We start from the raw sequence: 25,644 nt of genomic DNA, 5'->3' as shown, positions 1-25,644 counted from the left end.
GGCACATGGAAACGCGCGCTCACTTACCGAGGCGCAGGCTCCCGTGGAACCAGGGCTGGCAGCGTTATTCTCCTCGGGACTCAGAGGGGCTTCCTCTGGCCCCCGAGTCACAAGAATTCTGAAATGCTGTTGCCCCGCATTTTGATCTTGTCTGATCTTGAACGTGCAGCCCTGACCCTGTGGCGTCCTTTCCACGGAGTTGGTCCTGTGGATTTCGGGAGCCACCCTGCGGCCCCGAGATGGCGTCTCCGGGTGGCCGCGCTCTTCCGTGGGGCTCCCATGCTCGGCCCGGGGCTGCGTGGGGTACGAAGTGCTCCTCTCCAAACGAATGCGGGGATACCTCACCAACCTGTCCCCCTTGGTGCCAGTGAACCCGAAGTTGAAGTCACCGGCCAGCCCTGGCGCGCCGGCTTGAGGCTGCTGCAACTGGAAGACAAAGCACCGCTTCCCGGCATTTCCAGAAGCATCTGGAACATGCTGCAGGGACCAGCGCCTGGGCTCCGGCGCCGATGGGCCGCTCTGGCCGTCGGCCCCGAAGGGCGTCAGCCTCACCTGTCGCACGTCTGCACTGGAGGCGCGGTGCTGGATGCGGAGCCCGCCGCCGCCCTCCCGGCCCCCGACGGCCAAGGGCTCGGCCTTCTTGAGGCCGTCGGGGTCTACAGGGCCCGGCACTTGGCGGCCACACATACCATTGACCTGCGGGCCCAGAGCCCTTGCCGCTCTGGGAGGGGAGCTCTCGGGACTCTCGGGCTCCGGACAGCCGCCCCGAGGCACCGAGCCCGCGTCGCCGTCCGGGGCCTCGGGCGGCCCGCACCCGTCAGGGGCCCCGTCGGCCGCCTTGCGCTGCAGCGAGATCTGCACAGATGAGCTCCGGGTGGGCCGCGCGTCGAAGGGGCTCAGGAGCTGTGGGATGAACATGGACGTGCTGCGCTTGAGCGCGCCCATGCCTCCCTGCAGGCCGCCTCCGCCGTCCTCTGCTCCATTCGGGGTGAAGGGGTGAGGGCCGCTCCGCCGCGGGAGCGTGTGGAATGCCATGAAAAAGTCGTCTTCTCTCTCCTGGTCTAGAATCTCTGATTCGGGGGCTGTGTTGCTGCGACCTGAGCCAAAATGAAACCGAAGTCGATGGGCCATGGTGCCCAGAGGGCCAGGGAGGGAGAGGACGAGCGTCAACAAGAAGCCTGGTGCTGCCAGAAGTCAAAAACCAAAGTCACAAACTCCAAGAAAAAGTGTCCCATCTGCCAAACCGTTAGCACTGCAGCACCAAGAGCGACAGATAGCAGAAATAACCCAAGTGGCAAGCGGCATTCCAGGCATGATTGGATAAGAGCAAAAAGCTCTCATCCACACTGTGACAGAGGGTAGGATGGCCAGAACCACATGACTGCGGTCTCCCCCTCCAATGCCAGCTTGTGGACTTAGTGGAGTTTTCCCCCCTCTCACTCTCAATTTTTTTTTTTTTTTTTTTTTTAAACAGCAAGAGCCTGAAACAGCACCTTCCCAGCTGCTGCTTTTCCATCAGACAGGAGTGGCCCCAGCAGGGAGCTCTCACAGCTGACTAAGGCAGCAAACACACTCCAAGCCATGCTGCTATAAATCTAACCGCACGGCGCTCACCGGACAGTTCTTTCCGAACCAAGCAGGGCACCGCGACTCTCTCTAACCAATGTGAGAGAAACCTGGCATCCAACACAGAAGCACACGCAGTATATCCGCCCACTTCCCCACCACCTTTCCCACCGAACCAGATAATGACAAGTAAAAATGCCATGGCCGCTGGAAGACTCTTTCACGAGCAATCGGATGTTATGCTCCCCTGTTATTTATGATGTCACCACACTACCATGATGGAATGCAAACTAATAAAATGTACTATAAATACGATTACACACCCCACAGGATGAGTGTCCCTTTAACACGAAATAATTAGACCATGATCTACAAGTAACAAAATAGCTAAATGGAGGGGGGTACAACTTACAACGCTGCCAGTTAAGGTCTGCCTCTGGCTACTACAGCATTTTTCATTTAAAAGATTGGGGGGGAGACGCAATCTCATACATAATATGATTCTCAGACATGGCGGTACCAGAGGAAAGGAGCTCAGCTGGAGAAAACATTCTCTCCCCTATGCCAGACAGGAGAAAAAACAACCACCCTTGTGCCACCACCGCACCCCCCCCCCCGAAAAAAAGGGGAAGGAAAGTTGAAGAAGGGTGGGCATGTGGTTTCGGTAATAAATTAACTTAAATACCATGCAGAAGAAAGGCTGCCTGGAGCTGACTGTTTTCCGGTAAGAAGTCAGCATTATCACCCCAGTTGGGATACAAACATAGAATCTTGCTGTTTTTGAAGAGCCAAAAAGAACCTAAGCAATAAGAGTGAAAGTCCACGTTCAAAAAGCTGTCATCGGATTTGTAGCTAACTTGGAATATATTCTGTGTTTTAAACATACTCTTTTCCATGATCCAGAAACATCAGTTATTTAACAAAGAGGTTTATTTAGGAGGGAGTAAAAAATAGGGGGCGGGGGGTGGAATACCAAGCTGCAAAGAGTGACAAAAAGTTTATTTTAAAATCCGCAAAGCATGACTGTGTCAACAGCTCTGGAGTCCAGGGTGTGGAGCATTAACCTGTGTTTACATACATCCAAATCTGTTTTCTAAAGGCATGTGTTTTAAATGCCAAAAATGATCTCTATGAGAGAAGTGGAAGCCAGTTTGTTTAATGCGAAAACCGCCTAGCACCACTACAGTCAACTACGGTCACGGATAGTCTTAGCTGGGTTAATAGCCAACAAAGAAAAAACCACTGCCAGCAGCATTCACTTCATAGTAACAACACTGCAGATGGCCTGGGGCAAAGCTAGGTACATAAAACACCACTTTTCAGATAAAGTTTGTATTCAAATGGGATTTCTTAGAGCTCTGCATTCATTCAAAGCCCTCTTGGGCTTGGAAGTATAGTTTAGGGCTCATGGCAAGGTCATCTCAACAACAGTTATTCTTTTAGATATTGGAAAACAAAATTTTTACAGTGAATTTCCTTTAATATCAGAAAAATAATGAGTTAAAGCCCATCTGACAAGAGGCAATTCTTCCTCAAAGTCGACCATTTCTTCACCTTGAAGTGTTATTATGCTCAATAAATGAGAGAGTAAGGATTAGTCTCGTGGCTGCATCTATGTCTCCAGGGACTTACTGTTACTCTGCTGAACATTGCTGAATTCAGTGTTTGCTGGATGAAAGACGGAGTGCTAAGAACTGCACCCTCAAGCAGAATTTCTTATTCGATTTAACAAGAAAATAACTGCATACACAAAGCAAAAGTGATTTTAGCTACTCAGTACTACTAAGTATCACCTAAGGTACAAAACGTCCAGTTCAGTGCAACCACCGAGAATCCATATATTTTAATAGAAAAGCTATCAGGATGGTGGGCCAGCATCTGTTGGCTTTCTGATTTGGAGAGTAACACAAGGCATAGGGGATCAAATATGCTCCCAAGTCCCCTAAGGGTTAAAGGCCTGGCTGTTCACCACCACCGGCCTGAGACTCAGGAGACCAGCAGTTACATAATTACGTCAGGGCTCTAGACCTCAGTTCCCTTTCTTCATTTGCAAGGACAGAGAATTAAATGAGTTAACGTTATAAGGTTCCTCCAGACCAAATATTCTATTAAACTCAAGCTATTCAAAAACTTGTAAGTTTCAGTTGAATTCTGCAGAAAGAAGGGTCCGTAAGAACATTTCTTTTAAGCAAATAATATACGGTTGGACCCTCCGTATCTGCGGGTTCCGCACTCATGGATTCAACCAACTCGAATCAGAAACAGTCAGGGGAAAAAAATTCCAGCAAGTTCCAAAAAGCAAAACTTGAATTTGCCTCATACAGGCAACTATTTACATAGCATTTACATTGTATTGCGTATCATAAGTAATCTGGAGATAAATTTCAAGTATACAGGAGAATGTGTTTAGGTTACATGCAAATATTTCGCCATTTTATATTAGAGACTCCAGCATCCTTGGATTTTGGTATCTGCAGGGGTCCTGGAACCAATCCCCCCATGGATACTGAGGGACGACTGTACATAAGTTTCAGGGAAAGCAAACTTGAGTACAACTGACTCCACTGAGTTATAATACCACTTCTGAGAGTGCCTTAAAACATTATACGTATCATAATAATATTCACTTTCATAGTTGGAACACTTGGCTCATAGGTATTTGATGTATACATTCTAGGGAGTTAAATCTGGCAAAGTGCTTTAAGCCAGATTTGCTTCTGAAACTCCATTTCTAAAATGAAATGTAAGTTGTATCAGTTACATACATACGCATATGTATACCTACTTACCTATCAACCTATATAAAATGTATGTACCAGTTTTATGCCTCAGGCATATTTCTGGTTCTTTGAAGTTACTATCTATGAATTTCCCTCGAGAAAGTACCACTTTTAAAAAACAGCTTAATTTTACCTCCTAAATATAGATTCACTTTTTGCTATACACTGTTAATTAGATTTTTGTTTTCCCAGAGAGATTCATTATTGAACATGTCACAGTCACGTGGTCTGGCTTATACATAAAAACCCTGAAAGGTTCATTTACGTGAGTAATGGTGGCGACAGATTTGCCTATCGTTTGTATCCCCAGAAGAAGAGCATAAATACATGGTTTGATAAATCACCAGTGTGACTTTCACAAATATTAATTACGATACAAACAAACACATACACAAATTAATTGTCCTACCCATATAAAAATGTTTGAATTATGAACATTAAATTAGTAATGGGACAAAAATGGTCTTATTGAGGGACATGTATACTGGCAGAAGTACAACATAAATACAGGTTTTTAAAAGATGCTGCTCTAAAAATTCAGGTTTTGAAAAAATGAAGCAAAAATTAAAAATTGGGACCCACTTACCAGTCTGTTTTCATCAAATACTTCAAACAAGAGTCTGTGATTAGATGGGTTTACCTATGAGGGACAGAAATAATATTTTTTAAATGGGCAGAAATAATTCAAGGAATGAAATAAGAGACTGAAAGAATAAAATGCTTTATAACACACCCAAATCAATAATATAAACAATTAACCTGCTCTTTCATCAACTAAATCAAGTTTTCTATTATTGATTTCTATTATTATTCTATGCCTAATATTTAGACATATCAGAAGAATAAAACGCTTAATTTTAAGCTGCTTTTCTAACATAAGAAAGGATAATTCTAAGTAGTTTTTAACAGTTGCTAAATCTCCCCTAAAAAGGCATCCTCGTGCCTGTACACCAAAGGCTACATCCTCGCAAAGGTCTACGCCTGAGGAAATTTCTTAGGCCTAATAATAAAAGCAATGATTAAAAAATAATGAAGAAAATAGTAAAAAGTGGCCCTTTACCATTGTACGAGTACTTTTTAGGCACTATCTCCTTTATTAAATATCAAAACCACATGATCTCGTTTATTCTCAAAGCAGCCCTATGCTGTATAACTGTCACCCCAATTTTACAAATGAGGAGCTGAGCCCAGCAGGGGAAAGTAACTTGCCCAGGAGCTGGTTATGCAGGGCAACCAGGAGCCCCACCAGGTCTGGCCTGTGCGTCTCCAGAGCCCATGGTTCGAGCCATTAGAGAGACAAAGAAATAAAAGATGGCCCCTCTTCCAGCAACTGTGGGGTCAATGTCAGAACTACTGGGCTTTCGATGTCTTTTTGCTTCTTTACCCAAACCTCACTGAAATAGCAGAAATCATCCTTCGGACTCAAGTATTCAATATCATTTAGTTAAGGACCAACCATGTGTGGGACATGGTGGGAAGTGTTCTCATTTCTATCATTGTACGTAAATCCTGGAAAACAACCTTTCCAAGTGAGGATTCCTCTCTCCAGGAGCCTGTGCGGAGTGTGAGTCCTTGGGGGGGGGGGCTTTCTCCAGGGTTGGAAAGGATGTAAGTGGTAGGACCCAGGTCCACCATCACTAAGTAGAGGGAGGGAGAAGGGAATGAAATAACATTTGATGGTACAGAGAACACGACTTGTGCTTCTGACCCCTTGGCTTGCTCTTAGCCTAGTGATGGAGCAGGCAGGTGGGCAGGGGGCTTAGTGTCTGTTTGAAAGCTCAGTGAAGGGTTGTACTGCTGACCAGTGCATCCACAGGCTGTTGCAGAAGCTGGCATACAGTAAGCACTCAATAAAGATTTGTGCAATGAATACAACAAAAATGTTTTTTTAAATGACCCCCCCAAAAAAATAGAGTTTACATATATTTAGAGCTTATATAAGTTGGAAAAAACCTTGGATGTACTAAAATTTACAGAAATGCGGCCAAGGTGTTAAACTGAAAGAAGTCTAAGTAATTTGGAGTATTACAAGTGGAAAGCTGTATCTGAGAGTTAGCTACGGGCCAATAATATCTATCTGCCCCCATTACTTTTTCAGCCCTTCATGAAGTAATTTAAAATACATCTGGTAGAGGCTACACATAGGATCTCACCAAGTATTAAAATATCCATGCCATATTTTAGCTCTGAACATAATAGAAAACAGATGTCGTATATAGCGATCTAAGTTCGGAGCACATAAGATACCATCGTGATTGAAAGGAAGAAATCAGGACCAATTATAACGAGTCTAATGGTAATACTGTTCTTTGGGAAGCTACACGAATCAGAAGATCTTATTTAGAGCATTTCTGGAAGGAGAGTAGTTTTTAATATCACAACTATACAGATGATAAAAATTAATTCATCCTGAAGAGGAAAAAACCCTCTTTTCCATTAAATACCTGAGCAGCTTAATATTTTCAAAATTTCAGTACAAAAAAAAAGCAACTGCAAAAATTCACTGAATAGTAGTCTCCATTAATTCACAGAATTCAGTCTTTCTACACATAGCTCTTCTAGATATTAAATACAAAAGGTTGAGGAAATCTACCTAATTGGGTGATATTTAAACTCCAGAAGTAGTTTTATATTACACACAAACTCACACTGAATCTCTGAATTGTAAAAATTTTCTTTCCTAATTGGAACACGACTGGCAACCTTTAGGCTTCTTTTTAATCATGTTGCTTCTACTGGGTTCGTGTCTCATAGAAATAAATAAGCTCTTGTTTTAATTATATTTTACCTTATTTTTTTTTAAAGAAAAACTTGCATAGAAAAGCTAAAATATGGTATTTGGATGCCTTTCTTTTTGTTTCCCTCAAACATCCCAAAATGAAACAAGTCCAGATTTTGTTACCACTAGTCACAGTCTTTGAAAATTTGGGGCACATTAGGAAGCTACCCAACCATTTCTCCTCTTAAAAGGAATTTCATAATAAAAATTTAACAGACGTCACTCAATGTGAGTCTGTTGTGATAATATATCAATCTAGTTATCAATAACAATTATTACCCCCCCCAAAAAAGAAAAACTTACTCTAAAATAAAATTCTTCATTCCACTTTGGGTTCAGCGTCTGGAAGAAAAATTATCTTGTAATTTATTTTACAGTCTTTTGAAACATTAACAGTTACTAGTACAATGCAGTCCACACAGTTGCTTAAACTTTTTCTTTCCCCCCCACTAAAAACACAGCTAAGAGATTTTCAAAATGGCAATAGAGGAAGCATTTAGTCAATTATCTGAGACTATTCTATCAATCAAACTAGATGGGGATGGGATGTATTTATGAAACAGATGATTCACAGGTAAGAAACCATAAATTTCATGCTATCAACCAGAAGGAATAACGTCAGGGACCTAACAAAGAGCCATCATCGTGAAAACAAAGATATTCTTCAAGAAATTAACACTGATATGATTATTCTATCAAGAAGGAAATGAACTTTGCTTATTTCCCTCAACCTGCTACAAATCTGTCTTGGAGAGCAAAGAAGCAGGTGGCAGGAGGGTGACAGTGTTCACTATTTATACAAAAACTGAAATCTGAAGACTATTTTATAAAGAACAGTATTGATGATCAGATTATATAACATGAAAAAACTCTGCCAGTTATAAACCAAAAGTGAACTCTTTTCCCCCAAATACCCAGGTTTAAAAAAATTCATCTACCTATCCTCCAATCCTCCTCTCTACCCATCCACACCCATCCATCCATCCATCTCCACATCAATCTATATAAATATACATCTCACAAGGACATGGAAAGATACTTTTGTCCTCAGCTTGGATAAAAGATGGACTACCAAACAGCCTTTGAAACTAAGATGAAACATACTATGGGAGAATACATTTACACATGTGTTTGTGCATTTGGACATGCATCACACTCTGAAATAAACACGTCTCTCAAAAATTCTATGTAAAAATTTGAGACTGAAAAATCACCACCTCACCAAGGACTACAGATATTTTAAACTTAGAATGCTATTTGTCTTTATCAATCTATTTCCTTTAAAACCTAGTGCAGGAAGCAGCAGCAAAATAAAAGCAACACAAAGCACCATAAAAAAATAAACTGAATTTGTAAAACACTGAACTGGCATTAAAGAAAAAAAAAAATCAGCAATTTCCCCACCCACAACTCAACGGGGCGTTTAACCCTAAATAAAGGGGTTTCACACTTCTAGCTGTGAATCGAGCCGGGGATGGTAACGAGTGAGAGGGATGGGGGGAGGACGGGGGAGAGGTGGGAGCAGGCCCAGGTCCGCCATGGGCTGCAGCCGGTCCGGAGCCCAGCTTCATGGAAATGCAGAGGGGGAGAGGCAAAGGACAGGTGAGGGAAGGAAACAGACAGGTGAGACCACAACACGCATGAAGGACCAGGCACCCGGCCACGAGGAGAGGACGATGAAAACAGTTCTTAAACCCCGGGCGCAGCACAGAAATACTAACCAGGAGGCTGGCTGCCGAATGAGGCAGACAGCGCAGCCCCGGCTACGGAGCGACACCCTCTACCGTGGAGCGGAGGGAGGAGGACCTCCCCTCGGAAGGAAACACATTTCAGTATCCCCGATCGCCGGCTGTGGTGGCTTTGGTGGCTTTGGTTCTCTGCTCCCTCCGTGTCTGGCAGGCAATCAGGTCCCCGACTGCCTTCCCTGCAAGGCGGGCCTCCCGCCCCGCTGGAAACTCAACCAGCGGCAGCGCCCAACAGGGAACAATGGCCTCCGTCCTTCACAGGAATCCTCCCCACTCATCAAAATACCGGCTCCCGTTCGCTAAACTGATTTTCGGTGCCAGTCGGAATGCCAGGTGGAAGACACGCTAGACTGCTGTGCCTTCCTTACAGAAAATGACCTGGCCGCAGACCCCTGGCGTCGTCTGCACGATGGCAGGAGAATTACCATTTTTTAAAAGCCATCACGCTCTCCAGGAACTGCTTATCACACAGAGTGTTGAAACTGTTTACCCCGCAAAGGTGGGGAGGGAAAAATAATAGGAATCTATAAGTAATACTGAAGCACAGATAAGAACAGTACTTCTGATAGAAAACATGCATCTTCAATAAATCCTCCAAATATGGAGTAAATATATGTTTTAATATATTTTATAGATAGATGAATTAAGATGTAATTATGGATATAAATCTATGTTCTAATATATTTTATAGATGTATATAAAAACATGGAGATAGATGAGTTAAGAGATAATATGGATATATGTTTTAGTATATTTTATAGATGTATATAAAAATATGGAGACAGATGAATTAAGGCATAATTATGGAAACAAATCTTTAATGAAATCATAGGTGTAAAATTTAGAAAAGTGAAACATACACACAAAATGTGTAGTTTTATTGTTAATATTTTTTATTTGTTTTTGTGTAGCTAAGCAAGTATTTTGCTTCCTTTGGTAATACCTGTTTTAAGTTAAACCATTCCCTTTGTGCCTACCAAATCCACAAGCCACTCCATTTCATTAAATGTATTTTAAATTGCTTTAACTTTCTTTTCATAAACTAACAAGCCAACAAGAACAAGCCCTTGTTTTGCCTTATTCTTTGCAGGGAAAAAAAAATTCTACTTGTAATCATGCATATTTTAATACTGTTTTTATAGTCATTTAACTAAAAGCCAAAACCGGTATCTTGGGTTAACACTGAAAAGTCTGAATTGAATTTATAGATTTCATACTGAGAGATGCTTAAAATGCAAATACGGCCATCTTAAAATATAAACTTCTACAGAGCTCAAAGACATAACTTAATGAGATTTAATTATGACTTAAAAGATGTTTAATTAAGGATGGACCTTACCTTTTTAATTGTTTTTGTCTGTACCAAAGCAAGTTCTCTATTCTCATCTGCTACGTACAATGAAAGCTTCACATATGGATCACTGTAAGAAAAAATAGGATTATACTTTTCATTTTAAAAATACAAAAAGGAAAGTAGCCATAACCTAACTGAAAATGCAAAAATATCACTTAATAACCAGCTTGTATAAATTTCACAAACTAAGCAGTAACATTTTTAACATGCTTATAACTAGGTAAATATACTGAGGAAAGTTTCTATCACCTAGAACCATGGATGTTTATTTAAAAGCAAAACCAACATCAAACTCGTATTCTAATTTAAAAGATCATCTTCTCTACTCTTAATGCAAAAGAATTAACCTCCCATAGTATTTTTTCTAAGCACAATCAGATTCTGAAAAGATTACAAGAAAAATTATTAAAAGGCATATAAAATTTGTTCAGACTAGTAAAATCTAGCTAGAAAATTTAGTTTGCATCTTATTTATATTCTGATTTCCATTACGTTGGTAAAAATTATTTTTCTTTCACTAGAGGTAAAACAGGCATTGTTCATCTAAGTCAACATATATCATCTTATACATTAAAACAAAAACATACAGACAAAAAATTAAAGCCCAGTAAGTCAACAGAGTTGCCCAAAGTTACAGATTTTAGTAAAGTCTTGATTAAATTTCGGGTTTCCTGACTACAAGTTCCAGAGTTCCTATCATTTCCTTGGGAAACTGAAAACTTTTAGCCAGAAGTATATTGAAAGGATTACTTAATGTGAATTATCTACGAAGAGCTTGGTAAGTCCACTCCTCACACGTTCCGGAGTTGCTAACACTGGGAGAGCTCAAATCTAGTTAAACTATAAGAATTTGGGATCCAGCTTCTTCTGTTTTACACTTGAGATCCTTAAAATCATAGGAAGGGCCTTCGTGTATTCAATCCCCAAATTTTCACTCATCTAATTATCGATAGTGGATGATTTATTTCTATCCAATTTGAGAGTTATCCTTTAGTAGTTATACATACCACGACTATTAATCCTTATTTTGCAACTTCCAGGGTATTTCTAAAGATTATACAGAGTACCATAAAATGCTTAAGACTATATTGGTGTTTATTAGATAGCTCAATAAATATGCCGTGAAATCCCTTAAGGAAAGAGAATGGTGTGATAAAATGAAAAGTATAGTACTAACAGGACTATACTTGATATCCAAAAAACAGAAATCAAAAGTCAGTGAAAAATACTGTTGGTGTCTATATGTAGTATTTATTACCCGTAAGATGCATCTCAGTAGAAGTTACACCCCCCATCTCCTTCAACAAACACACAAAAAAACAATAGAATTTTCTCAGTTATATTCTGAGTAAATATTTTTATTTTTAACATTCTGGTTTAGAAGAAGGTATTAGTCAACCCTCTGTCACTTAACCATAAACCACAGATTCTGTTTCACTAAAGAACATCTAACCAGATGCACCTACTTCTCCTCATCTGGAGATCACCCTCGGCCTCAGAATAAAGATGAACCAAGAACCAGAACCTAATCTAGGTCTGAAGACCCTAAGAACCCCTTCCTCATCAGAGCCATGGTCTGGGTGATGGACCAGGAGTATAATTCTAGGTCAGCGGTTCTCAGATTTGAGCATACCACAACTGCCTGGGGGCGGGAGTAGTTAAAACCCAGATTGCTGGGCCCCAAATACCCCCAAAGGATCTAGTAGGTCTGGGGTGGGACCATAGAATTTGCATCTCAAATAAACGCCCAGTGATGCTGGTGCTCTTGAGTCAGGAATCACACTCTGAGAACCACTGTTCTACATGGTATTTGAAAAGAGTATTTTCTAGTTATAGAAACCCATTTTCTATTTCCAGCCACCAAGCTATTGCTAAAAAGAGCTCACGGCCTGATATCTGTTATCTCAATAGGCTCCCAGTATGCAACGGAGGTGATTGCACGCTCGTACACACACACACACACACACACACATCACAGAGAAGACAAAAAACTCTGCTGACTGCCATCTCTTCTTTTCATGCCCCCTGGCTGTCACGATTGCTGCCTGTTATATAACTGCAATAAAGAGCTAGGCACTCACTTTAATGAACATCCACATTCTTCCTCTAATCATTTACTGACCTCAGTTTATATCCCCTGAATAGTTCACAATGAGTGACACATACAGTTGGGGTTTGAGGGTGGGGTCTCTGAGGACATTGTCCCCCAGCTGTGACAAGGAAGGCATGTCTGGGCCTGTCTTGAGTGCTCATCCAGGCAGAAGTAGGTACTACGGTGACGATGTGAAAGATTGACCAGGAAGCTTCCTGGAAGAGAATTCAAGGTGAACAGAGAACCAAAGGCCAAGGGTGGGAGCTGGTGAAAGGACAGTAGGAGCAAGTTCAAGGGAAGGGAGCACAGGGCTTGGGATGGGCTGGTGAAAGGATGGTAGGCTGTAAGTTCAAGAGTGGTGGGGCTGGAGTGGGGAGGGGAGCCAGCTGTCCAGATCCGTCTCCCTTTCCAACAGTACAGCAGTACCACTCCAATCAACAAATGTTTACAGAGCACCGACTACACTCCCAGGAGTGGGCAACAAAAAGGATTAAACAAAAAAGGATCAGGGGCTTCCCTGGTGGCGCAGTGGTTGAGAGTCCGCCTGCCGATGCAGGGGACACGGGTTCGTGCCCCGGTTCGGGAAGGTCCCACATGCTGGGCCCAGGAGCCATGGCCGCTGAGCCTGCGCGTCCGGAGCCTGTGCCGGGAGGGGCCGCAACAGTGAGAGGCCCGCGTACCACAAAAACAAACAAACAAACAAACAAGTGGTTGGACTAAATTAGTGGTTTTCAAACTGCAGACTCGAGAGCCTTAGTTCTGCGTAACTATCTCAGGATAACTACAGGCTACCATTTCCACCTTAATCTGTTTTATACATGGGTTGTTCATGTTAGAATATTTTTGGACAGGGCTCTGTAGCTTAAAAAAATGAAGTTTAAAGCCAGTGGACTGGATGATTCCTTTTGGTTAGGATATTCTGAATCTCAGAATAATTCAAACTCACTTCTCTTCATTCGTAATAACAATAGCCCAGCCCATCCTAAGTAAATACGGACTGGCTTCCTAAAGATATGGCAGGAAGAGGGAATAACACCCTATCCTCTCCACCAGGGAATGAAGGGTGAAGCCCACAGTTGTATGAGAACACCCCCCCGCCTTGATCATCACTGCGCTGGTATTTTCTTATACACGTTACCAGCTCTAACCAACTTACCTATGAGGTATCAAGAACATATCACCTGAGCAATAACCGAAACAAAAGGCAGGAAGGTGTGCATGTGTGTCAGGGGGAGGGGCAAGGCTGAGGGACAGCAAGCCTCATCACCAGCTTCTTTTCAAAAGCTTGCTTGTTGTTCTAACCCCTGACGGCCTTCATCTGAGTGTGATGCTCCGCAGAAGTGGTGGGAGGAAGAATTCAGTTCCCAGAGACTTTTTCACACTGACTTGAGCTGTCTGATAGAGGCAGCAGCTCTGGAAGAAGCTTCTGCCCTCTGAAGCTCTACTTCTCAGATCTCACACTCTCTACACCTTTACTACGAAAGGCCGGCCAAATCCTGAGGTCAATGGTAGGTTATGTTCAAGACTTACCTGGCCCCAGCTAGACCACCAGAAGGTTTAGGAAAGACACATAAAAAGCTCATCAGGGGCTTCTATTATGGGGAGTAGACACAGGGTACAGCTATAGGGGCAGAGGTTCCGGTTTTCATGTTACTCCCTGTACACTGAAGATTTTTGCTGCTGTTATTAACCAGTAATACATAATACTTTTATAATTTTAAAAAAACCAGGAGGGCCATGGAGGGAAGTAGGCAAGAAGACCATCTATCTCCTCGGCTGGTACTTCTTCATTTGGTGCCCTTGACCATCTCCACTGGAGTCTCAAATCTCAACTTCACCAGCTCTCTAAGTGACCTTCAGACAGTCACTTAACCATTCTTAACTTAACCACTCTTAACTTCAGGTGGTTCATGAATGAAACGGAAATGATAATTCCTAACTCAGAGCATCACTGTAAGGACCAGAGAGTATTATGTATTAATATTAGTAGCCACTTCAGCACCAAACACACAGTATGAGAATGACAGCTGTTGTAACTGAGTCTGTTCTTTCCTCTCTTTCGAGACTTTTGAGGTTCTCTGTTGCTCCTTCCAAGCCCCCTAACTTCTGCTGTGATTGCTGATCTAATCTGACACTGATTACCTTATAGCATAAATTGGGTGCCGGCCAACCACAGCACACTAAGTGTCCCATGCTCCCTCATTATTCATGCTGCGTGGAAGCCCCATGGGGATCTGGGTGGAGATGATCAAACTGGTAGTATTATTTACAACAAAACTCAACAGGATTCACTCTTGGCAACCAGTTACTGTCCTAGTGGCTGGTCTTCAGTGCAACTCATTGACATTACTCTCCAGGAGGCTCAACGCTTTGTGGATTAGAAGAGAAATGCTGTTTTCCAAACCTTTTGTTTTCTCTGCATAGTGAAGCTATTTGGGTACTACATTCTTTCTTTTCAGCCTTTATAAGGAGACAAACTGATGTTAGGATTCAAATAACATCCTAGTATTAACTGAGTACCTATATTCCAGGCAAGGACACAGGCATCGGAAATAAAACGACACTGTCCCGGCCCCATTCGAATGGGGCACGGAAGCAAAGCGATGATTGTGACACACTGTGCAGAGTACCCTGGCACACAACACTTCTAAGAGAAAGACTGCAGAACTACGGGACTGCGCTGATCTTAACCAGGCTTCAAGAATTCAGAGATGGGTCTCATTCTACCTTCGTCACCATTAAGCGAAAACAGTACAGACAAGGTCATTTCTCAGGGAGAGGTGGAAATAAGATTTTCTGGGCTTCCCTGTTGCTCAACCTCCCGGGACACACTGAACAAGGGCAGTTAGTCCTGATGTGTCATTAATGGGGTGACCCCCTCCATCGGAGTCACCCAGGTGTTCCATGACAAACAACCACGTGGAGAGGCTAGTCCTTTCGCACTGATCACTCATTTTCATCAGACTAGTCTTTGATGAGATTGATGTACTATTTTCAAGGAGGCAGGGCAGTGAAGGGGGAGGCGGAGAGGCAGGCGGAGGGCAGAGTTGCCTCCACAGGCAAAGTGTTCAAGGGGGATTACGTTCAGACTGCGGCCAGGCTGGAATGGCACTGCCTCGTCTACCAGCTGTAAACCTGTCTTTCCAAGAGACTTGGATGTTTTGAGAACAGTGAGAACGGTCTTCCTTTTTCAACCGTGCCTCCTGAGGGAGTGCTCCGCCATCACCTGAAGGAAGCAATCATTCTTTCCCATAAAATGAAGCTGCTTAACGTGCTGCTGGGACAGTCTGTGAAAGGATTGTGTCTTTGTTCCCTGTGAGCAAAAAGCAGAGGTCTAATGTAGCATATCACACAACACTACAGGGGAAATTTATTTTCACTACCCCATGTATGACACACTAAACCTTAGCCAACCCAGAGAAAATTTCATTGGAAAACCTGTTTTGTTGAAGGTTTCCTCATACCTTTCCACTTTTACTATCATAGTTAGTGTTACATAAATTACTGGTATCTGTAATAAAGAAATAATGCAGAACACTTACAAAGCAATAAGAAAAAAAATTACCTGGAAAGTGTGAGAGAATAAAACACATGAATATATGTGATAACATCAAAACTGAAGTTCTCATCTAACAGGTGGTCCCAGATGCAAAAATAGCTAACACTTTCTAAAGAGAGGCAGACATTTTAATACCCTACTACTGCAAAGAAATTATCACAAGTGTTTCTGGAAAGCAGTATGGCAGGAGGTATCAAAACATTCAAAGAATTGATGCCTTTGATTCAACAAATCTATTTGTAAGGATTAATCCCAAAGAAATAATCAGAGATGCAGGCAAATATTTATCTGCAAAAGATACTCATTACAGCATCATATATAAGAAAATACTGGAAGCAACTTTCCAGTCCAAGAGAGAAGTGATTAAATTATGGTATAATCAGGCACTAGAATATTATAAACCATTAAAGCATCTTTTCAAAGAATATTATTAATTGGGAGAAAATATTCATAGTATAGCATTAAGGAATAAGCATGATCTAAAAATGTGACTAATTCTATATAGTCACATTTTTTTGTTGTTGTTAGTCAATAATGCTTACAGTTTATTTACGTGGGTAGCACTTAAAATCTGTTATGCTTTCATGGTTACATTTTCCACACTAAGCATATATATATACAACATATATATATATAACATATATCTATATAAAACATATATATATGTAACATATATATATATATATATATATATACACGCACGAAAGCAACTGACACGTAGCTAAAGTTAATAGTTGTTCTCTCTAGATTACAACTTTATGAATTAGGTTTATTTTCTTCTTTGTGGTTTTTATTTTTTTCTAACTTTTCTACTGTGAGCAAGTACTACTTTTATAAGTACAAAAATTATGAAAATAACTATAGTTACACATACGCTACAACTATAACATACTCTTCAGTGAGCCATGGAACCCTGTAATTTCATGGCTAGCCTAAAACCTTAATAACAAACACAAAAGAGCTTCAGATGTTTTTTCTACCCAGAAAATTGCCTCAAATGGGTGACTACGGAAGATATTTGAAAGAAATATGCACATATATTCTAGCCCTTGACATTTACCGAAAGGCATGAATTACACTTTGAAATACATCACTTGTCACCAACACTGACAATGAGTTGCTCTTAAATATGTATGACCTTTCAACAAATGCAAGAAAGCAATGGGTCTACTACAGACAGATGCATTTTTACCTTTGTCCAAGGTAGGTAAAGAGGCATTAAAACTTTATAGCTTAGGTGGAGGCATAACCCTCCCAGATTTCAAAGCTCCAGTAATCAAAACAGCATGGTACTGGCACAAAAACAGACATGTGGATCAGTGGAACAGAGTAGAGAGCCCAGAAATAAACCCACACACCTACGGTAAATTAATCTTTGTCGAAGGAGGAAAGAATATACAATGGGGAAAAGACAGTCTCTTCAGCAAGTAGTATTGGGAAAGCTGGACAGCCGCATGTAAATCAATGAAGTTAGAACACACCCTCACACCATACACAAAAATAAACTCAAAATGGCTCGAAGACTTAAATATAAGACATGACACCATAAAACTCCTAGAAGAGAACATAGGCAAAACATTCTCTGACATAAATTGTAGCAATGCTTTCTCAGGTCGGTCTCCCAAGGCAACAGAAATAAAAATAAATAAATAAACAAATGGGACCTAATCAAACTTACAAGCTTTTGCACAGCAAAGGAAACCGTAAACAAAACGACAATCTACGGACTGGGAGAAAATATTTGCCAATGATGAGACCGACAAGGGCTTAATTTCCAAAATATACAAACAGGTCGTACAATTCAATAATAAAAAAACAAACAACCCAATCAAAGAATGAGAAGGCCTAAATAGACACTTCTCCAAGGAAGACATACAGATGACCAATAGGCACATGAAAAGCTGCTCAACACTGCTAATCATGAGAGAAATGCAAATCAAAACTACAATGAGGTATCACCTCACACCAGTCAGAATGGCCATCATTAAGAAGTCTACAAATAACAAATGCTGAAGAGGGTGTAGAGAAAAGGGAACCCTCCTACACTGTTGGTGGGAATGTAAATTGGTACAGCCACCATGGAAAACAGTATGGAGGTTCCTTAAAAAACTAAAAACAGAGTTTGTATATGATCCTGCAACCCCACTCCTGGGCATATATCCGGAGAAAACTATAACTCGAAAAGACACATGCACCCCAATGTTCATAGCGGCACTATTTACAATAGCCAAGACATGGAAACAACCTAAATGTCCATCAACAGATGACTGGACAAAGAAGATGTAGTACGTATATACAATGGAATATTACTCACCATAAAGAGTGAAATAATGCCATCTGCAGCAACATGGATGCACCCAGAGGTTATCATACTAAGTAAGTCAGAGAAAGACAAATACCACATGATATCACTTATATGTGGAATCTAAAATATGACACAAACGAACTTATTTACAAAACAGAAACGGGCGCAGAAAGCAAACTTACGGCTACCAAAAAGGAAAGGGGGTGGGGGAGGGACAAATTAGGAGTCTGCAATTAGCAGATGCCAACTATTATATATAGAATGGACAAACAACAAGGCCCTACTGTACGGCACAGGGAACTATGTTCAATGTCCTGTGATAAATCATAATGGAAAAGAATATGGGAAAGAATGTATATATAACTGAATCACCCTGCTGTACACCAGAAACTGACACAACATTGTGTATCAACTATACATCCACTCAAAAACCCCAACAACTTTACAGCTTCGGCACATTCTGTGAAGCTGCTGAAAATATACTTTTGGATATTTCAGGAATGACTTGGCTGTTTGGAGCAGCTTGTGGTTTGCCCCTATCCCAGCACCTTTGCAGTCACCCAAGTCTTGAAATGGCTAGTCAGGACCAACTCTCTCCTTGTCCTCTGCCATCCGCAACCAGTCACTCGGGGGTCCCAACCCTGGGTCCTAGAGACCCTTTGGAGTCGGGGGGTGGGAACACTGCATGTGCATCTGTTTATCTCTGACACATAAATACACAGTTCTGTTTATATCGATGTAGATATGCAGTAGCCCATGAAAATATTTAAGCCAGAAGAGTTTGTTTTTAAAACAATTCGAATTAAAACCAATGTTTTCTTATCTTCTGCTAGGACAAATATCATTCAGTCACTAATAGGCAAAGGTCCACCTACAAATTACTAAAACGTTCACACAGATGTCAAAGGAAGTGATAGCTGTGACATGCCTTTGTCTCCAGCATTTTCTATCATGTGTTTTTCCCGTATACATGCAATCAGCAGAGATTAAGAAACCACTTTTCTTTCATGCTAGTAATAGTTTAATAGAGGGACTTGCCCAGCGGTCCAGTGGTTAAGACTCCACGCTCCCAATGCAGGGGGCACAGGTTCAATCCCTGGTCAGGGAACTAAGATCCCACATGCCGCCCAGCGCGGCCTGAAAAAAAAAAAAAAAAATTAAAAAAAAAAAGAGAGATAGCAACTCACAAAGCCATAAGGAAACAGGGAAACCAAAAACTGCTCCCTTATCAGAAACTGTTCGGTAATTAATTCCTCCAATAGAGTGTCCACCATGTGCAAAGGACTGTGGTGGACACCAAGGGGGGAGGTCAAAAAAGTGGGGGGCAGGGGGATAGAGGTAAACAGATGCTGCCCTCAAAGAGGCTGTCTACCCCTGCTCCAGAGAAACCGAAGTCAGACAAGAGTGAATGCATATAATATGCAGATGTCGCCTTTATGAAAGTTGGCTATATACATATATTAAGAACTCAAAAAAGTCATAAATTTTTATGTTTATTAGATGATCTGAAATGCAGGGACCATCTTATGAACAGAAATAACTTCCGTATCATTTATTAAGCACTTTCTGAGTTCACAGCATTGTGCGTGGTGCCTTATGTATACACCATCTCTGATCTTCAGAATAACCCTGGTAAGCAGGGTGTTAGTAATCCCCATTTCATGGATAAAGAAAAGATAATATCCTAGTACATACGTGCATATGAAATGCTATGGAGCCATTAAGATGGTATTGATGAGGAACCTGATGTAGTTGCCTACACTTTGTTTACAAAGAAAGTTTAAAATTTTTAATTAAACTATATTAGCAATTAGAATTAAACTGTAAAGGCATATACACCTACTGCATTATAAATATACCAAGCTATAAACTAGTGTTTATTACCGCATTTATGAGACCATGAGTGATTTTTTTCCTCCTTTCATTTCTCTCTATATTCCAAATGATAGAGATGGTCACTATTTAGGCTGGAACACTGAGACCGCAAGGTGACATAGGTAGTCCCTATGGCCAGCCTCTCTGCCCCTCCCCACCAGGGAAGTCTCACTGGAAATGGTCCCAAACAAATGGCAACAACCAGAAAATTCAAGTTAAACATACCAGACTTGTGCTGATAAAGTACAGTGGGATAAACGTTACAAATTTACCGTCAATTTCTAATTGAACCACCACCTTCCTTTTCAAGTAACAAGGTCAAGACATCTCAAAGAGCCTTTAAAGAAAGGTATATAAACCCACTCAGTGGAGTAAAAAGGAATGCCCTTTCTTAGTATCCCTGTTAAGTATCCTGTTGGTGAAATATGCTTCATCACCACTGGAATAGTGTCTATTTGTGGGACCCCTGCCAGTGAAGTGATGTTTAATTACCATGTCACCACTCAGCAATTCAAATCATGCACTTGTAAGAGAAATTACCAATTTTCCAAATTGATTAGACAAGGCTGCACGAAAGTGTATCTTCTGAAAATATAGTTCAGAAACACATCACAGCACGTGCACATACTCAAACCACATGCACACAGACAGGTGTTACTCAACAACCTGAGAGTGTTTACAAAGCTTAGAGGGTTTTACTGCCTAATGTAGGTGGAATACCCAAAAGTAATCCATGATGAGATGCTTTAAATGTGGATTTCTCTGATTAGAAATGGTACAAGAAAGTTAAAACTACTTTGCATGATTCCTCATGTAGTATAGTAGTCCTGTCTCTTAATATGCAATAAACATTATAGACATTATGGAAATCTTCAGCCAAATGAGACCATTATAGCAAATACTATAATTACATACATCATTCATTTCAAATTGCTGTAGGATAGTTCAGAGGTACTTTTATTTATTTTATTTTTTTAAAGATTTATTTATTAGTTCTTTATTTTTATTTTGGCTGCATCAGGTCTTAGGTGTGGCACACGGGATCTTCGTTGAGGCATGCGGGATCTTTAGTTGCGGCGCGCGGGCTCTTTGTTGCGCTGCGCGGGCTTCTCTCCAGTCGTGGCGCGCAGGCTCCAGCGCGCATGGGCTCTATAGTTTGCTGCACACAGGCTCTCCAGTTGAGGTGTGTGAGCGCAGTAGTTGTGGCGCACAGGCTTAGTTGCCCCGCGACATGTGGGATCTTAGTTCCCTGACCAGGGATCAAACCCGCGTCCCCTGAATCATAAGGCGGATTCTTTACCACTGGACCACCAGGGAAGTCCGTCAGAGGTACTTTTACTCACCTTCTTCAACCTTTACTCGAGTAGTCATGTTTGTTACCTTCCAAGGACTAGTCCAGCATAAAGTAGTAGGATCCAAACCCATAGGATCCCTACTTTAAGGACTCAGGATAACTAAAACCGCAGGAGTATATATACAGGTACTCACACCAAGACTATGTAGAGCTCAAGTTCACTTTATATAAACTTTAAATAGTCCTTAAAAGCTCTGGCTGAACAAAAATCTGTATAATGAATCATTTCTGCATTACCTCCCACCACAGCCCCACAGACATGGTTTCACGAACAGAGATTTTATCTGTAAAACAAGTGTTTTTAAATACACGCACATACATACACACAAACACACAAGTCCTACTATTGTTAGTTAAAAGAGCATTTGGTCTTTGTCAATAAATTTACCTGTGTGCATTTAATTCATTAAGAAAAGGTCCCAGAAGACTGTCCAATGGGAAATATATCCACAGGACAATATAGAATCAGTATAATATATGCACACTTTCAAATTTACCACACAACTAAATTCTTAATTCATTATCAGCTTTTACTGATCTTAATTATTTAACTGGAATAATTAATATAACCTCAAAGCTGTAAGTTTTCAAACAAAGACCAAGTTATGCCTAATATACTTGTATATTCATTTACCAAATGCTCCACAGACTTATTGTAATTCCTGCCTAGAGAAGGGTTATCAGCTGGAAAATATTTACGCAAATTGTTTAGCACAAAGGGTAATAAACTTCTACAACGCTACAGAAGTAAAACGGACAGGAATTCCAAGAGGTAGGTCAGGCAGGAGCTCTACAGATGAGGCAAATGTGTTAATAACAGATGCAGAAATGGCTATCAAGGAAGAGTTCACTGTACATGGCTCTCCCATATCACCATCAGAAAGGAGAGCCACACCCTCTGCCAATATTTTCCTCCAGGTCCCACCCTGGCAAAAGAATCCTGGGCTGGCTACAACGGGTTTGAATCTTAGGAGTCCTATAGATCTGAAATGACTGTTGGACCTAAATGCTAAATCTTCCCTAAAGACGTTCTTTGAAAACCACAGAGTCCAGTTCTACTGTTTACGCAATATGTACTCTATCCTCTAGAAGAAAGAGAAAGGACATGTGCTCAATCCATTAACTATCCAGGCCAGAGAAGGCAATCTACATGGGGCACAGGCAAAGTCACCACATCAGAAGTCTTGTGTCACAGAGACTACGAATCCTACGACAAATTATGAGGTTGAATAGATTTATCATTGGAACTTTTTTTTCCATTGAAGTACAGTTGATTTACCATGTTCTGTTAGTTTCTGGTGTACAGCAAAGTGATTCAGTTACACATACATATAATAGTTTGCGACTGTTAATCCCCAACTCCCAATCCTTCCCCCCTCCTTGGTAACCACAAATCTGTATCATGGAAACATTCGAATATTCCCCATCAGTGCCCCTCCCCCTTCTTAAAACAGGCTACTGCTCACCTTTTTCCAAGTACCTGTTGAGGGCTTCATTCTTACGTTCACTTGGCAGGACCTACACTCTGATGGTGTTTGCTCACAGTAATGATTAACTAGAACAATTCATAATACCTCTATACACCCTCCCCGTTGTACGTGCACTAAGACAAGGATTCTGCTGCAGTGCAGACGTGTGGATTCCAGCACACGGCATCACCACGGTGGCTGGACTGCCTGCAGAAGGCCTGCAGACATAAGGAATTCCCGTGCAGAGGTTCTCTCGCTGTGGCAGGCATCAGAATCACCTGGAGGGCTGGTTAAAACACAGATTGCTGGGCCCACCCCCAGAGTTTTTGATTCAGATCCGAGGTAGAACCTGATAATCTGCATTTCTAACAATGTGCTCATTTGGGCACCCCACTTTGGGAACCACTGAGACTCTGTCTTTTCCTCTTTCTCCAGGATCCAGGAGAATGAGCTCATTCAACTCAGTACTTGTCTCCACTATCCAGGCCATCACTCCTGAGAGGATGGGAGGGGGGTGCAGACAGCTCCTATCTACTGGATGCCCAAGACTCTGCCTCTCTGGGTGGGCTTTCTCTGACCGCTTGACACTGCCCACATTTACTGGGGGCATAGAAAGGGCAACTTACAAGGCCTACCTGTATTTACAATTTACAATCAGCACCACTTTGTTTATTAGTTCAATGCGGTGCGGTGGGGCAGCTGAGTAAAGGCAAGTCAGTTCTTGTCTATGTTTTAAAAACACTGTCTTGTAATAAGAGGACAGTTGCAAGTACCCTGTAATTATAAGAGCCTATCAGGAACTCAGTTCTGAAGGAAATAAGGCAAGGGGACAAATTCTGAGACGTGATTACCTCACCCGTCTCTCTTTCCTGACATGAGTCTGGTGGGCACTGATACCCACTCATCTACTTCCCTCATAGTTAGAGAAGTCTAGCCAATTCGAACTTCTTGTGAAGATACCTTTGTAACTGCTCAATTATATTTCTTTCTTTCTTTCTTTCTTTTTAAATAAACTAGCTCCCTCCACTCCCCCAATTTATAAAGTCGGTAGCCTAAAAAAACAGGTACGCAGACACATTATCACACTGAAATCACCAAGTACAGGAACAGACTTCCAAAGTCATCACTCTAACACTGAAGCCCATTCCTCGGCTCACCTCACCTGTGCTCTTAGGGTGGAAAAGAAGCAACGCTGCTCAAGCAGAGGAACTTTGACCTTGATGCCAAAGTGGAATCAACACCGAGCTGTGTGGAACCAGAAAAGAGGGCAAATTCTAAGGCACAGAACTACTCAGGGAATTCAGCCTTTATTAACTAAACAGGGAGAAAAAGATGCTTTTAATTAACTGTGGAAGAGCCGTGGGTGTCCAGAGCACAGCCTGCGTTCAACGTCTACTGTCACTGCGTGCTCTGGGTGCGAGGACTGAAGGCGGGCGCAGGTTCGGAGGTTCTCAGGGGCCCTCAACAGCAGCGATGGACACTGCTGAGACCTGCAGGGCTTGGCGCTCAGGAACAAAGGTCTCGAAGAAGGAGCTGCCATGCAGATAAGTAAACAACAACTATGCCGAGAACAGCCTTATGGGACCAATACTCCTGGGTATACAGGGCAAGTGGTGGAGAAAAGAGGAATCCAAGGACAGCCCAGGAGACAGGTCAACAGCTCCTATGCACACCAATAGCGACCTCTCTACCTAAGTGTTTACTACGTGCCAAGCACTGTCCTAAAGACTTTCTGCACAATCCCTCCTTTAACGCAGGTAGGAACCTTCTAGACTTCTCAGGGATGGGAGTGATGGTAGTGCCAAAGGTACCCAGTCCAGTTTTCTTTTTTTTTTTTTTTTCTGCGGTACACGGGCCTCTCACTGTTGTGGCCTCTCCTGTTGCAGAGCACAGGCTCCGGACACGCAGGCTCAGCGGCCATGGCTCATGGGTCCAGCTGCTCCGCGGCATGTGGGATCCTCCCGGACCGGGGCACGAACCCGCGTCCCCTGCATCTGCAGCCGGACTCTCAACCACTGAGCCACCAGGGAAGCCACCCAGTCCAGTTTTCAATGCAAGAATCTTTCTTCTCACGGGTAAGATTCTCTGAGGGGAAGGGATTCCTGCCCTACAGGAGGTTAACACGAGATGTGGCAACTTCTCAAATCTGAATAGGCAGCTCCCGAGTGACAGCCATTCAGTGAAGCAGCTGTCAGGGCACCAGGAAAGTCAGGAGGCAAGGGTCTCGAAATCAGCACTGGTCTGAACACAGCAAGAATGGAGCAGCTCCTTGTGAAACCATTCCCTGTGTTACGGGCTCCACTGTGTCCCCTCCAAACGATACGAAGCTCCAGAGCCTTAGAATGTGACCTTATTAGAAAAAAGGGTCTTTACAGAGGTAGTCAAGTGAAAATGAGTTCATTAGGTTGGACTCTAATCCAACATGACTGTGCTCTCAGAAGAGGGGAAATTTGCGCAGACATGCGCACAGGAATGAAGACACAGGGAGAAGACTGCCACGCGACCGGAGGGATGCTACGGACTGCTCCAACACCAGAGAGAAGAGAAGAGGAAGTTTCCCCTAGAGCCCGGGGATAGCATGACCCCACCAACACCTTGATTTCAGCTCTGTAGCCCCCAGAACTGTGAGACAATTCATTTCTACATTTTAAGCCACCCTGTTTGTGGTACTTCATATGGCAGCTTTAGGAAACAAGCCACCCTTTATTGGAAACACTTGCGGCCAAATGTGTTCCAGAACTCTGATTTTTTTCTCATTTTAGATGG

At 42.1% G+C, this 25,644-nt stretch overlaps 1 protein-coding gene across 1 annotated transcript in view; it reads right to left on the bottom strand.

Annotated features, from left to right (window-relative positions):
- The window catches only part of NEDD4L (NEDD4 like E3 ubiquitin protein ligase), a 338,877-nt gene that overhangs the window by 136,138 nt on the left and 177,095 nt on the right, over positions 1-25,644 (bottom strand). Inside the window, exons 3-6 of the mRNA XM_089895250.1 lie at positions 10,210-10,291; positions 7,429-7,467; positions 4,933-4,986; positions 28-903 (exon numbers count right to left, since the gene is read on the bottom strand). Coding sequence (XP_089751376.1) covers positions 28-903; positions 4,933-4,986; positions 7,429-7,467; positions 10,210-10,291 — 1,051 coding nt within the window. The remainder of the gene's footprint in view (positions 1-27; positions 904-4,932; positions 4,987-7,428; positions 7,468-10,209; positions 10,292-25,644) is intronic.

This window comes from Delphinapterus leucas, chromosome 14, assembly GCF_059928025.1.
Source record: "Delphinapterus leucas isolate spDelLeu-1000000601 "Yukka" chromosome 14, BTC_Dleu_Yukka2, whole genome shotgun sequence".
Classification (NCBI taxonomy): Eukaryota; Metazoa; Chordata; class Mammalia; order Artiodactyla; family Monodontidae; genus Delphinapterus; species Delphinapterus leucas.
This window is presented reverse-complemented; position numbering and strand designations above follow the sequence as displayed.